The sequence below is a fragment of the Acanthochromis polyacanthus genome, chromosome 16, assembly GCF_021347895.1.
Source record: "Acanthochromis polyacanthus isolate Apoly-LR-REF ecotype Palm Island chromosome 16, KAUST_Apoly_ChrSc, whole genome shotgun sequence".
In the NCBI taxonomy this organism is placed as follows: Eukaryota; Metazoa; Chordata; class Actinopteri; family Pomacentridae; genus Acanthochromis; species Acanthochromis polyacanthus.
In genome coordinates this window covers 32662502-32676599 of record NC_067128.1, presented here as the reverse complement: position 1 = coordinate 32676599, position 14098 = coordinate 32662502, and the positions used below count along the sequence as shown (strand labels likewise).

Below are 14098 nucleotides of genomic sequence, written 5' to 3'. Positions count from 1 at the left end.
AACAAGTCATGTGTGACTTCAGTCAGAAAAACTAAACATGTCAACATAAAATGTATCATTTAATGAAAAAAAAATCACCAAAAATACACTGTTTGCATTGTCCAGGTTCTAAAATAAAATAAACATTCTGTGCTCCTTGACCCAGCTGTGAAGCCGTTAGTGGCTCAGCTGTGACCGACAGTCATGGAGGAAAAATTCAGGAGCTTTGTCGCTGAGCTGGGCTGAACTGTAGGCTGTGTATATACAAAGCAAGGACGAAAACAAATATAAAATACAAATTGCAAAGTCTTCTTGAGTATGAAGAGCCACCATTTTTTCCCCTAGTGTTGATAACATCTGTGGACATGTTGACTTTTTTTTGCTCATATTCTGGACTTTTTTTTCAATTATTGTAAAATTAAAAAAATCAGAGAAGTTTAGCTTTCTGTTTCGTTTTTCATCATTTATGACAGTATAACTTTGTTATGCTGCACTAAAGACATTTTTGAGTTCTGCCTACTCCTAGACATGGCTGTGCTGTTTACTTAGAGGTGCTGGACTTTATACTGCAGGGAAAATGAGCCTGCTGCTAAGATATGCAGCACGTCTTAGCAGCAGCCTAGTACTTCCATAAGCTGGGATAAGATAAGACAAACTTTATTGTCCCAAAGGTAGAATTGTCTTGGGCAATGCAGTACAGATACAACCCCACAGTAGATAGCATATTAGACAAGACGTAATGCAATTAAAAAAACAATAATAAAAATGGTCCTATCGCACAAATATGGAATAAAAATAATAGAGCAATGTCCAATGGCCAGCATAGGTATGGTCCTAACACCACAAGATGCCACATAAAAAGATACACATACCACACACTAAAATATCAAATGAGCACAAGCATAGAGAAATAATAACAATAATAATAATTATTATAATAACAGAGCGAAGCATCTTGCTCATTCCTTGTTTAGTACTCACAATTTGAAAAAACTATGAAACTTAGACCTCCCATAAAAAAATCATTTCTTTATAGTCAAAAGTGAAAAACAAATGTAACAAAATAAAATCAGGATTTATCTGACCTATTAATCTTAAATTATTTCTTCAATTAAAACGAGGAAGAGCAGTTGAATCATAACCCTAAGTGAAACGGTGAAAAACTTACAGGATGTGAAGCAAATGTTCTGCAGCAGGAATAATTAGAGGAAACAAAAATAGCTTTTGTTGTTCATTAAGAGACTCAGTATGTGACTTACAGGGTAATGTGCGATGATCATACGGTTCAGCAGCGTCCCAACGGCGTAATAACAGCCCACGTTCAGACCTGCCAGTTAGGAAATACTTTAAAACAACAACAACAACACCAGCAAAGGAGAAAAGAAAAGATGCTTTAAGGGAATTTCAAAGTTGAGAAAGTGGTGAGCTGATGTCATTATCTGAAATATCATCATGTGAGCAGTTACAGTTTTTCTTTTGTCCTCATCTGAACCTAATCAGGCTGATTTCCAAAACAGAAGCTGGTCCAAACCGAGGATTTCTATAAAAGGAAAACTCTGCACTGAAAGTCAGTAAGTGGAACTTAACAGAGCGACTATTCAACCTGCATATAAAAAGCTGCTTTAAACTTCAAAAGATCATTAATGCAGGCACAATTTTTCAAGAGAATGAGCATGTACAAATGCAATATGAATTTTATGATGCAGTATTTGCGAATATTACTGTATAGATGGACGTTTACTGGCTTGGAACAGCAGCCGCAGCTCAGTTAAACTGACAGGAACAGCTGGACTGGAACATTAAGGTAAATCTGAGAGTCAATGGCCTGTTCAGTGTCACCCGAAGGATCATTTGCGCGATGACAGAAGGACAGACGGACGCGTTAAGACAGGCTAACACTAGTCACATGTTTCCATCATGTGAAACGACACGAGGAAGGTCACAGCTGACGAGTTTCCTTCCTCCTCTCACAGCTGTTGTACAGAACTGCTGACAGACCTACAAAACCAGGAGATTTTGAAATTTATTCTGAATTATTGTTCGATTGATTAAGTAACTGATTCATTTTTGGAGAAATTAATTTACATTCTGGGCGTAATCGAGTACATAATCTGTAGTGGCACTCAGCGGACGGTTTTGTTAAATATTGTCAGACTACAAACAAACTTTGAACCTCTTTTAGACACACTCACTGTCATTTCTGAGAAAATACTAATAACTTCTTTGGATTTTTATGACATTTTGGGATAAGATAAACCTTGGTGCACTATAAATGGACGGCGTGGAGGCTTTCACGGAAACCTGCTTCTATGATAAAGAAACAGATATTATCCTGGTGAGTCAGTGCCTGAGAAAAAACGCTGCTGGAGAACCTTTCAGTTGGACTGAGGAACAAGCCAAAGTATTTTTCCCTCATGCTTGTTTCAAACTGTATTTATCACGATAACTTTCTTAGATAAAAATCTCCACATCTAACTTACAAATTCCTCTCAACGATGCTGTTTAAATAAAGTACATTTAGACATAATTTGCTGAAATGACATTTCATGTAACAATATTTTATCTCAGAAATGATCAGAACATCATTTAGCAGCACTTTGGAAAACAGTGATGACCAACCATAAGTGATGATGAGGAGGATGAAGGACCGGTTGCGGAGCAGCCTGCGGATGGAGGCGATGTAGGAGTACTGCTCTGGTGGGATGTTGCGAGCCGTGGCCTGGGCCTGAGTTGGAGGCAGCTTAGGACGCTCCTGGAAAACTGACATGTGGAGAGAAAAAAAGACAACATGAGAAACAGTAGAAAACGCTACACTCACAAATTACTGATCAAAAGTTTTATAACTCCCAAATTTTTCTATTTTCTATTGAAATTCAAGCACTTTAAGTCCAATGAATAGCCTGAAATGGGGCAACGGTAAGTGGTGACCTGATTTAAAAAAGGTACAGTTATCCAAAACTGAAAAATAATGTACATTTCAGAATTGTACAAAAAGGCATTTTTCAGGGAACCACAAATGGGTTAACAACTTAAAGCTGTTCTGCAGTAATGGAGGTTGATCGAGCCTTTAAAATCGGTGCTACCAAATTCTACAGGTGTCACAACTTTTCTTAATCACTTCCAACCCCCTCTGTCTGCATAAAGTAGTGTTAAAGGTCTGCACACTGCTCCTCTTCTAGAGTGAGTGACCCCTACCTCCACCCTCCAGGGGCGGCATAGCTCAGTGGGTAGAGCGGCTGTCTCGCAACCGGAGGGTTGTGGTTCGATCCCCGGCCCGTCATGTCGGCGAGCAAGACACCTAACACACTGCTGATGGGGTGTGAATGTGTGGGGGGGCTTTCCCACACCCCCTCTGTCTGGCCTTCCCAGACAGAGGGGGTGGAAGTTAACCCTTCCTGCTCCAGGGGCGCTGTACCGTGGCTGACCCTGCGCTCTGAAAATCAGAATTTCCCCTCGTGGCCTTAATAAGGCACCATACCCTCCAGAGCATTATTTGAACAGTACTGTACTGCAGAAAGTAATGTGTTAACCATAAAAATGGTTAGGAAAAGGGAATTAACAATAGAAGACAGACAGACAGACTCTTTTTGTAGGTCTTTCTTACAGAAAAATTGTGAAGAAAGTCAAAGTTTCAGTGAGGATAATTTTCTTCACCATCAGGCTCAGAAACTGGAGGAAACTGACAGGGAGAAGTGTGGAGAATCACAAGACAAGTTTCTGAGAGTCAACAGCTTGATGATAGGAGTTCACAGAACAACAGCTTCAAGCACAGCTTCATAGGGATTTTAGTTTGGATTTAGTTCAGTTTCAACCATGAAGAGAAGACTTGGAGTTGCAGTTTCGACAGGTGGAACTGCAGCAAGAAAGCCATTCATAAGACGTCAGAATAAGAAAAAGAGGCTTGCTTGGGCCATGAAACACCAACGGACTACTACCACAGCACTCTGCAGGGCCATGCAGTACCCTCTGGTATGTTCCCAGTTGGTTGGGGGTTTGTCCTACAGCAAGATAATGACCCAAAACATACACACGTGGACAAAATTGTTGGTACCCCTCAGTTAAAGAAGGAAAAACCCACAGTTCTCACTGAAATCACTTGAAACTCACAAAAGTAACAATAAATAAAAATTTATTGAAAATTAAATAATCAAAAACAGCCATTACTTTTGAATTGTTGATTAACATAATTATTTAAAAAAAACAAACTAATGAAACAGGCCTGGACAAAAATGATGGTACCTCTATAAAAGATTGAAAACTATTTGACCAGAGTGACATGATTAACTCAGGTGTGTCATTTAATTGACATCACAGGTGTTTCCAAACTCATTATCAGTCAGTCTGCCTATTTAAAGGGAGACAAGTAGTCACCCTGCTGTTTGGTGAAAAGGTGTGTACCACACTGAACATGGACAACAGAAAGCGAAGGAGAGAATTGTCCCAGGACATCCGGAAAAAAATTATAGACAAACATCTTAAAGGTAAAGGCTATAAGACCATCTCTAAACAGCTTGAAGTTCCTGTGACAACAGTGGCTCATATTATTCAGAAGTTCAAGACCCACGGGACAGTAGCCAACCTCCCTGGACGTGGCCGCAAGAGGAAAATTGATGACAAATTGAAGAGACGGATCGTTGGAATTGTATCCAAAGAGCCCAGAGCAACCTCCAAAGAAATTAAAGGTGAACTCCAAGGCCAAGGTACATCAGTGTCAGATCGCACCATTCGTCGTTGTTTGAGCCAAAGTGGACTTCATGGGAGACGACCAAGGAGGACACCACTGCTGAAAAAACTCATAAAAAAGCCAGACTGGAATTTGCAAAAATGCATGTTGACAAGCCACAAAGCTTCTGGGAGAATGTCCTTTGGACAGATGAGACCAAACTGGAGCTTTTTGGTAAGGCACATCAACTCTATGTTCATAGACTCAAAAACCAAGCATACGAAGAAAAGAACACTGTCCCTACGGTGAAACATGGAGGAGGCTCAGTAATGTTTTGGGGCTGCTTTGCTGCATCTGGCACAGGGTGTCTTGAAAGTGTGCAAGGTACGATGAAATCTGAAGACTATCAAGGCATTCTGGAGAGAAATGTGCTGCCTAGTGTCAGAAAGCTTGGTCTCAGTCGCAGGTCATGGGTCTTCCAACAGGACAACGATCCAAAACACACAGCCAAAAACACCCAAGAATGGCTGAGAGAAAAGCGTTGGACTATTCTGAAGTGGCCTTCTATGAGCCCAGATCTGAATCCCATTGAACATATGTGGAAGGAGCTGAAACATGCCATTTGGAGAAGACACCCATCAAACCTGAGACAACTGGAGCTGTTTGCTCATGAGGAGTGGGCCAAAATACCTGTTGACAGCTGCAGAACGCTCATTGACAAATACAGAAATCGTTTAATTGCAGTGATTGCCTTAAAAGGTTGTGCAACAAAATATTAAGTTATGGGTACCATCATTTTTGTCCAGCCCTATTTCATTAGTTTGTTTTTTTAAATAATTATGTTAATCAACAATTCAAAAGTGATGGCTGATTTTGATTATTTAATTTTCAATAAATTTTTATTTATTGTTACTTTTGTGAGTTTCAAGTGATTTCAGTGAGAATTGTGGGTTTTTCCTTCTTTAACTGAGGGGTACCAACAATTTTGTCCACGTGTGTAAGTCCAAGTTATGGCTGAGTCACTGTAGGAAAAAGAACACGGTCAGCTTGAAAACATGGAGTGGCAGCACAGTCTCCAGAGGTGGTTTGGGATGAACTGGAGAGAAGAGTGGAAGCAAAGAAACCTACAAGAACCACACATTTATGGGAACTTCTGCAACAGAATTGGGAAGAACTTTCTGAAGAATATTTGATTTCCATTGTGGAAAGAATGCCATGAGTGTGTTCAGCTGTTATATCTGTCAAAGGTGGCTACTTTTTGGTTTCTCAATTTATTTTGAACTTCATCTGTTTCTTTGTCCCATGCTTTTATTTCTGAGTACAGCAAGACATTAAAATGCAAACATTTCAATTAAAAAAATGGAAGAATTGGGGAGTTCTAAAACTGTTGAACGGCAGTGTAAATTTTAAGTCAGTTACATATAAAGAAGAAGATTCAGCCATGAGGAAATACAGTAAAGAACAGAAATCGATGTATAAAAGATTACGTCATTTATGGTACCCTCGTCAATACAAGCTCTAGTTGGACTGACAAGTGGTATTAAATGATAAGAGTTAATACACCTGGCGGGTTTACAGGAAAAAGTGGGTCAGTAATGTCCAATAACAGTTCAGTCATGAGAACTGATTGCTAGATCTATAAAGTCTGACCTATATTCAGTGACCTGCTAGACCAAGAAGATGCACCAAAACAAAAAACAAAAACAGAAAAAATACTGAAACTCTGAACCTTGTTCGAGGTTCTTTTTATGATTTCAGATGCTTTAATGGAGTTATACCACACAGAAGACATGGTCGTGGTGTTTCTAAGGAGGGAGACCTTTAGACTGCTGTGAAAAACGAGCCCACAATGAACGCGATAGGAGCAAAAATCAAGGGGAAACTGAAGGGGATTTTAGGGCGCAACAATATCTTTAAACAATCAGAGCTTACTGTTCTGTGTTATGTTTCCCCTCCTTTCACAAGCAAGCTTTCCTCTGTAGATGGTATGGATCCCATATGAGCCATCTGTACTTTATATAAGGACTCATTCAGGCACAGCTGGACACGTTCAAACACATACAGCTTCTACATAATGAATTATACTCTGTTCCTCTGACCGTCAGCCAGTTTTTGAGCTTGAGGACTGTCAGTTCTTGAGGTGATAACACTGATGTGGCCTGCTTTAGTCAGCGTTTCTCCTCCGTGGAACCACACGGCCTCATGGGGAAACACAGATGTCTGTCTTTGTGTTTGTTGGAGCCCAGCCAGATCAGCCTTTTGTCCCCCCAGGGACTCTGACCTGAGGGTCTGTGTACCGTCACAGGTTCTCGCTAATCCGACAAAACCAACCAACTCCTTGACACAGCTGCTCTAAAAGTGGAGGTGAAGCAACTTAAATTACAGCACGACCTCGGACACAAACAGCTGCACTCATAAATAAACTAAATAGCTCAACACAAGCAGTATTACAGGCGGTTTCTCCATATTCAAGACACATTTAATGACTGCTGCTGTCTCAAAATGGTTCAACCCCTGAATGGAATCCCACACCTTTACAAATCAGGAGTTGTCTCAAGCATTATTAACCTTGAATTGTAATACCACTTGTGTTCAGATATCTGAATTGTTCTTGTTTGAGCTGTTTATCAAAAACAGCTGCAAGTTTGTGCATTTTGCCAGTATACTTGATTTGCAATTGGGTTGAATAATTAGGAGTGCAGCTGGATGTACACGCTTAGAAATGTCCTGATTTTTGAAAAAAAAATCAGTTTTTTTTCAATGAAGATAACATTAAATGAATCAGAAATGCAATATAGACATTGTTAATGTAGTAAATGACTATTCGAGCAACTTAATACACACACTAAAACATAGATAAACAACTTACCAATTTAGGGCAACTTTAACTAATGTCGAGTAACTTTAACTAATAGAGAGAACCTTTAATTCATGTACACTGGCATTCAAAAGATCGAGGTCACTTAGAAATATCCTTATTTTTGAAAGAAAATAAGTTTTTTCAATGAAGATAACATTAAATTAATGATAAATCCAGTCTAGACATTGTTAATGTGGTAAATGACTATTCTAGCTGGAAAAGGCTGATTTTTAATGGAATATCTCCATAGAGGTACAGATGAACATTTCCAGCAACCATCACTCCTGTGTTCTAATGCTACATTGTGTTAGCTAATGGTGTTGAAAGGCTCATTGATGATTAGAAAACCCTTGTGCAGTTATGTTAGCACATGAATAAAAGCGTGAGTTTTCATGGAAAACATGAACTTGTCCGGGTGACCCCAAACTTTTGAACGGTCATGTATGTTTCGTGTTGTGCAAAGGGAGAAGTTTTCCCCAAACCACTCAGGTGGATCAGGTTAACACTCCAGTGATTCCCCTTTATTCAGTCAACCAGATCCATTAATGTCAAAGTGCACTGTGAAGTTTACTTTGCCTGTTGATTCATTTACAAAAGCTCCAACCTCTTCTGTCACCTCCTCTATGCAGATCTCTCCATCCTGGGACTGTCTGCCCTGCTGACTCACAGGCCTGTTGCTCTACAGATGGCCCGGCCAGCAGGACAAACCCTCACACATGGCATCTTGCATGCATGTGTGATGGTGTGATATGTGTGTGAGTACATATGTGTCATATCATGAAACTACTGCAGCCAACTGCTGAGCATTACCTTCCTCAGTGTAATGTATGGCTGTGGAGAATCAGCAGCGTTGCAGTGATAGTTTGGGGATTTATCAGATCTTCTCTTGTTTTTCTTGAAAACTATAACAGATTAATCTCTTCAGGTGCTTAAGGGGGTAAAACTGCCTCTTACACTGTGTCTATCTCACGCATTTGTCCACACTTATGAGGATATTTAGCAGAAAAAGACATTTTCCAACATTTTTGCTCCCCTTATCCACGTGCAAATTGAATTTTAGGTCACTCAAACAGACAACATTTTTAGAAACTATGTAGGGTTATGTTGAACATATCTCTGCACAGATGTATCTCAGATGGTGCATACCCATTGTTTTGAATAATGAGCGTGTTCCTGAAACATCAATAACCACCTCAGATACGCCGGTTTCTTTATGTTTGGTTAGGACAAGAAACGACAACTTAATTTTGCACTTCTGCACACAAACCCCTCTGCATCTACATCAATATTTGCAGTGTGCATGCGAACAGAGACAATGAAATGACAGAAAGTTCTTCTCTAGCATTTGACGTATTGTTATCCAGACTGCAGGGAGAACATGCAAACTCCATGCAAAAAGATCCAAGGCCCAGGCCGGGAAGTGAACTGGGGATCTTCTAGCTGCAAGGCAAAAGTGCTAACCACTGTGCAGCCCAACAAACACTATGAAACTCTTAATTCCTTTCTTGGTACTTTAGTAATATGCTTCTTTTTAAATCATGTTTATGATTTAGATTCTTTTGATTACTTATTTAGATTGTTCCATATATTGAGCCTTTCACAGAAATGCGTCGTTCCATTAATTCAGTCCTAAATCTCAGTTTTATGAAGATCTCTGTTCCTCTTAAGTTAGACTTACTTTCTTGTTTTGCAAATCTGTTCTGGACAGGATGCTAAATTTTCACTAAATTCGACACCAAGTGTGTTGGATCAGAATCCCCGACTTCCCCTTTAGCTACTCAGTGGGACAAACAAGATTCAGAACAACTCAAACCAGTGATGAACTCAGCTCGGATTAAAAACACGCCGCCCTGATCGTCACATGAGCAGAGAATGAAGTTGTCGTCTCAGGCTGCTGCTTTATTAACAGCAGGAGACTCCAGTGAAACACATGAACGGTGCAGTCAGTCTCCGCGCTGTGCTTGGTACTACGAGGAAATGCCTTCACAAGCATCCTTTTGTGTTTAGGAATGCAGAATGCTTACGGGCGCCCCAACCTCCTTCTGCCCCGAGAGGACAACAACGTTTTCATGGATCTTACTGCTCTTAGCCAGGCAGTGTTTTCCATAGGAAAGTCTCACAACACGGTTTACTATCTGCTGTATGCCGACTAAACACTCCTATTGTTCTATATACAGTACAGGCCGAATGTTTGGAAGGAAGATCAGATGTGTACAAAGAAAAGATTATGGTTTCATTGGTGCAAAAGAACAAACATGATTATTATCTAAAGAGTCACTCATCAGAATAGATTTTTACCATAATTATCAAGTGCTTGTATCTGTATTATTGTTTCTTCACTCAGCTGTTTCTTTTGAGACATTTCTACGGACACAGTTGAGATTTATTTGGATATTTGTGTGCAACCTCTCAAAAGCCAAAGAGCTAAAGTGAATAATGCAAACTGCGATTTGTTTTTTACGCCGCCAAGGAACGTGGTGGAGTTATGTGATGATCGGCATTGGTTTGTTCGTCTGTCTGTCTGTCGGCAACATCGCTCTAAAACGGACGAACGGATTTCGATGAAATTTTCAGGGAAGCTCAGAAATGGCACAAGTGATTAGGTTTTGGCAGTGATGCAGCTTATAATCTGGATCCATGGATTTGTTAAAGATTTCTGTATCATTGTGAGATAGCGGCACAGAGTCACTGTAACCATGACAACAAGTACATCAGCCGCCTGCTGACGATCACATGATTGCGATCCTACTAGAAATCCATCGCTGTGGACTTAGTTGTCAGAAATGATCCAAGGAACAACTGATTAAATTGCGGGGGTGTTTTCGAGTCCCATCAATTCCCGCTGCCTGCTATATATTTAGGTCATGATTTCAGTATCTGTACATAACATACAAATGCAAACACACGCCTGTGCTCAGCGCACGGTCATTTGTTTGTGGGTACATCGAGATTAAATGACCACATTCTATGTTGCTGTGATTTCTGCCACAAATTTTTTCAAGATTTCTGCCGTCAGAAATCACACAACGACTGAGCAGCCTTGGCGGAGTGCTGCGCTCTCTGAGTGCTTTTCTTGTATTACACAGTACACTACAGGCTGAAAGTTTGGAAGCAAGGTCAGATTTGTACAAGATAACATAGTTTCACTGGTATATTTTGCAACAAAATAAACATGACAATTATATAAAGAGTCACTCATCAGAATTATCAGGTATTCGTATCCGTACTCTTGTTTCTTTACTCAGTTGTTGCTTTCTTGACATTTCTGTGGTAGTTGTAGAGACATAGTTGAGATTGAATGGTATTTTTATGCAAACTCTCAAAATCCAAAAAGCTAAAGTGAATAATGTGAACAGTGATTAGTTTTCTTTTACTTTTGCACTGAAGTTATGACTCTTGTAAATCTTCTCAACTCTAAAACTAAGCCCTTCTTTTCTTTTGTTCACATTTTTTCAGCAGTTGTCTGGTAACATCAATGTATATCTAAAGGTAAATGGAGGAGAATGGTGCACATCAATGAAAGCAAAGTCTGATCATGCAGTAAATACATCCCAAATTCCACAGAATTCATACTGATTTTTAAGAAAGACACTGAGAACAGAAATTTGGAGTTGCTTCCAAACTTTTGGCCTGCAGTGAGTGTATGTCTTCCCTAAATGGCACAGGATAAAAATGTAATTAAACAGAACAAACCAAAAATTAGGGCTAAACATCCATTTAAGAATATAAGGGAAAGAGTCAGATCTTAGGTGACTGCAGACTCGAAGGAGACTACAACTAAGCATTTTTCCTAACAGCTCACATCCTCTTTGTCACACCACTTCCTCCTAACACAAAGTGCCGAGTCTTTTCCTGGTCTTAACTTCTGTCTAGCGCATCACTACAAACGCTGACCTTACCAAACAGATGAGCAGCTGATTTAAATGCGCAGAAGCACCACGAGGCCAGGTTCTTCTCCTGACCTTCCCCTCATTACAACAGTATCTTTTTTGTCGAGCTCCCCTTCTGGGAAAGTTTTTTTTGTTGCTACCAACATGCAGATCAGCGCTTTTTTCTTTGCTCACTGAATGGTGCTTCTTGTTCGACTGTAAATCGAATGGAAATTAAAAACCACCTTCATGTCAGCCCACTGAATAAGAAAGTCCCTTTGGTCTGAACTAGAAACGTTTCAGCGCATCATGAGAGAAAAAATAAAACGTGGAAGAAAAAGCTGAGCAGCTGCAGTGATGACCGAAACCTCTTTATCTCTGTATCCATTCACAAAAACTCCTCCATTTCCAGATTTCATGTAAATTCAAACACAGCCGAAACTGTAAAAAACACAAATTACGAGGCATCTGGCCATCTAATTTGAAAGTTTCGGGTTTATCTGCAGATATTTTGAGACATCCTCTTTCTGCTGCCGCTCCAATATGACAGAGGTAAGTGGAGTTTCTTTTATTCTACATAAGACACTGAGAAATCACATTAGAAATACAGAATAGCAGACTTTAACAAGATCTGTTTTCCTTGGAAGTGAAAGAAACTGCCCCCAATGAAACCTTCATTACTGTAAGCAGCACTAACTAAATCCACCCTCAAGATTATGTCATATTGGAGCAGCAAGGGATGTGTAAGAGATAAAATTATCATCATCATCATCGCCTGAAATCATCACTCTTCTGCAGTACGTACTCCACCTTTTAGCCTCAGGAGTCTGAATGAATTTGAATGAACATTAAAAAGCTGGTGTTTGCAGGATTTTAAGTCCCTTTAACATGGTTATTTTAACACCAAATTTGGAGCATGCTACCTGTCCAGTTTGGGGTCACTTAGAAATGTCCTTATATTTGAAAGAAAAGCAGTTTCTTTCAATGAAGATAACATTAAATGAATCGGAAATACAGTCTAGACAATGTCAATGTCTAGACTGAGAAATGACTATTCTCCCTGGAAACGGATGATTTTTAATGGAATATCTCCATAGGGGTACAGAGGAACATTTCCAGCAACCATCACTCCTGTGTTCTAATGCTACATTGTGTTAGCTAATGCTGTTGAAAGGCTAATTGATGATTAGAAAACCCTTGTGCAGTTATGTTAGCACATGGATAAAAGTGTGAGTTTTCCACACCTTTTAAAAATCCTATTTCAAATGACATCTGTGGAAATTCAGCTTTATCATTTTTTTTTTTAAATAACCTGCTCCTTGACCTACTTTCAGCCTTTGTTACACACACTGAAACATAGATAAACAACATCTCAAGAAGCGTTAAAGATAAAATCCTGAATCTTCCAGGAGTATCTCTCATCACGCCACTGATTCAGAGCCTTAGTTATAATTTTAGAACCATTTTAAAAGTCCAGATTCTACTTGGATCCGCCTGTCTAGCAGCATTTGAGTTCTTGTGGTGCCTGCTCAGTCGCTTATTAATGTTAAAAGAAAATAACCTCTTTTTTGAGAAATAACTGTGAAAATTTCAGGCTTTTATCTTTAAAAGTTCTTTGAGATATTGTCATACAAACAGCCTAGAAATTCAACGCTCAAAAAAATGTGCTGACAGAGGATGGACGGGAAACTTTGATATATCAAACTAAAATTACACAAATATCTTCAGAAATGTTCATATTTTATGTCATAATTTTTCCATCAAATCAGAGATGGTCAAGTTTAAATCGTGATTTAAAAAATTGATGATTGGAGATGGAATTACATTTAGTTAGTTATTTATTTAGTGAATGCGTCAGATTTACCGTCCCTCTCATTGCCCTCTTTTAAACTTTGTTTCCTGTTGACAGAGCCAGAACTGTGTTTGAACACTGGACTCTTCAGCGCACACAAACAGCCTGTGGATCATGAGGACACATTCACTGAGCGTGCACATCATGATGCTGCCACCACCGTGCTTCACTGTGGGGATGGTGTGTTTGTGATGATGTCCAGTGTTCACCAAGTCCCTTTTCTAATGCACAAAAAGCTCCATTCTGGTGTCCTCAGACCAAAGAACCTTCTTCCAGTTGACTTCAGAGTCACCGCATGTCTTCTGGTGAACTCTCAATTGTCTTTTCTCAGAGTTTCTACGAGTGTTCTCTAATCTTCATGGTGTAGTTCTATCCAGGAGTATTGCTCCACCAGTGATTGGACCTTCCACATACAGGAGTCTTTATCCTACAATCACTGAGACACATTCACTGACCTCAGATCATCCATTTACTATCTATTAACTTCTAGAAATGGAAAAGTGCCACTTACACAGCGTAACCTTCATGTTAGTGATTCTAATTTTGTTTTAATAAAAATGACGATTGTTGGACCAATGAGAATTTGGTCGGATGAGAGTGTTTTGACCAGCCGACTGTAATGCACAGCCCTAGAAACCACAAAAACCCAAGTGAGAAAGTATCAGCTTTGTGATTTAGGGTGGACCAAGTCTGTATCATGTAACGTTTATCTTACCGATGATGACCAGGATGAAGAGTGAAGTGGCCACTCCTGCCGTTATGTAGAACATAACCCTGATGTGATGAGCCAGCTCATCCATGTCGTCCACGTTGGGCACCAGGATCGGAGGCAGGAGGAACCCGATGGCACAACCGAGCTGTATGACAAGGAGCAC

At 39.7% G+C, this 14098-nt stretch overlaps 1 protein-coding gene across 3 annotated transcripts in view; it reads right to left on the bottom strand.

Moving 5' to 3' along the window:
• flvcr2b (FLVCR heme transporter 2b) overlaps positions 1-14098 on the bottom strand; it is a 38195-nt gene that overhangs the window by 17718 nt on the left and 6379 nt on the right. For all 3 annotated transcript variants that reach the window (XM_022195895.2, XM_022195894.2, XM_051960621.1), the window contains exons 2-4: positions 13939-14080; positions 2599-2739; positions 1239-1306 (exon numbers count right to left, since the gene is read on the bottom strand). In XM_022195895.2, coding sequence (XP_022051587.2) covers positions 1239-1306; positions 2599-2739; positions 13939-14080 — 351 coding nt within the window. The remainder of the gene's footprint in view (positions 1-1238; positions 1307-2598; positions 2740-13938; positions 14081-14098) is intronic.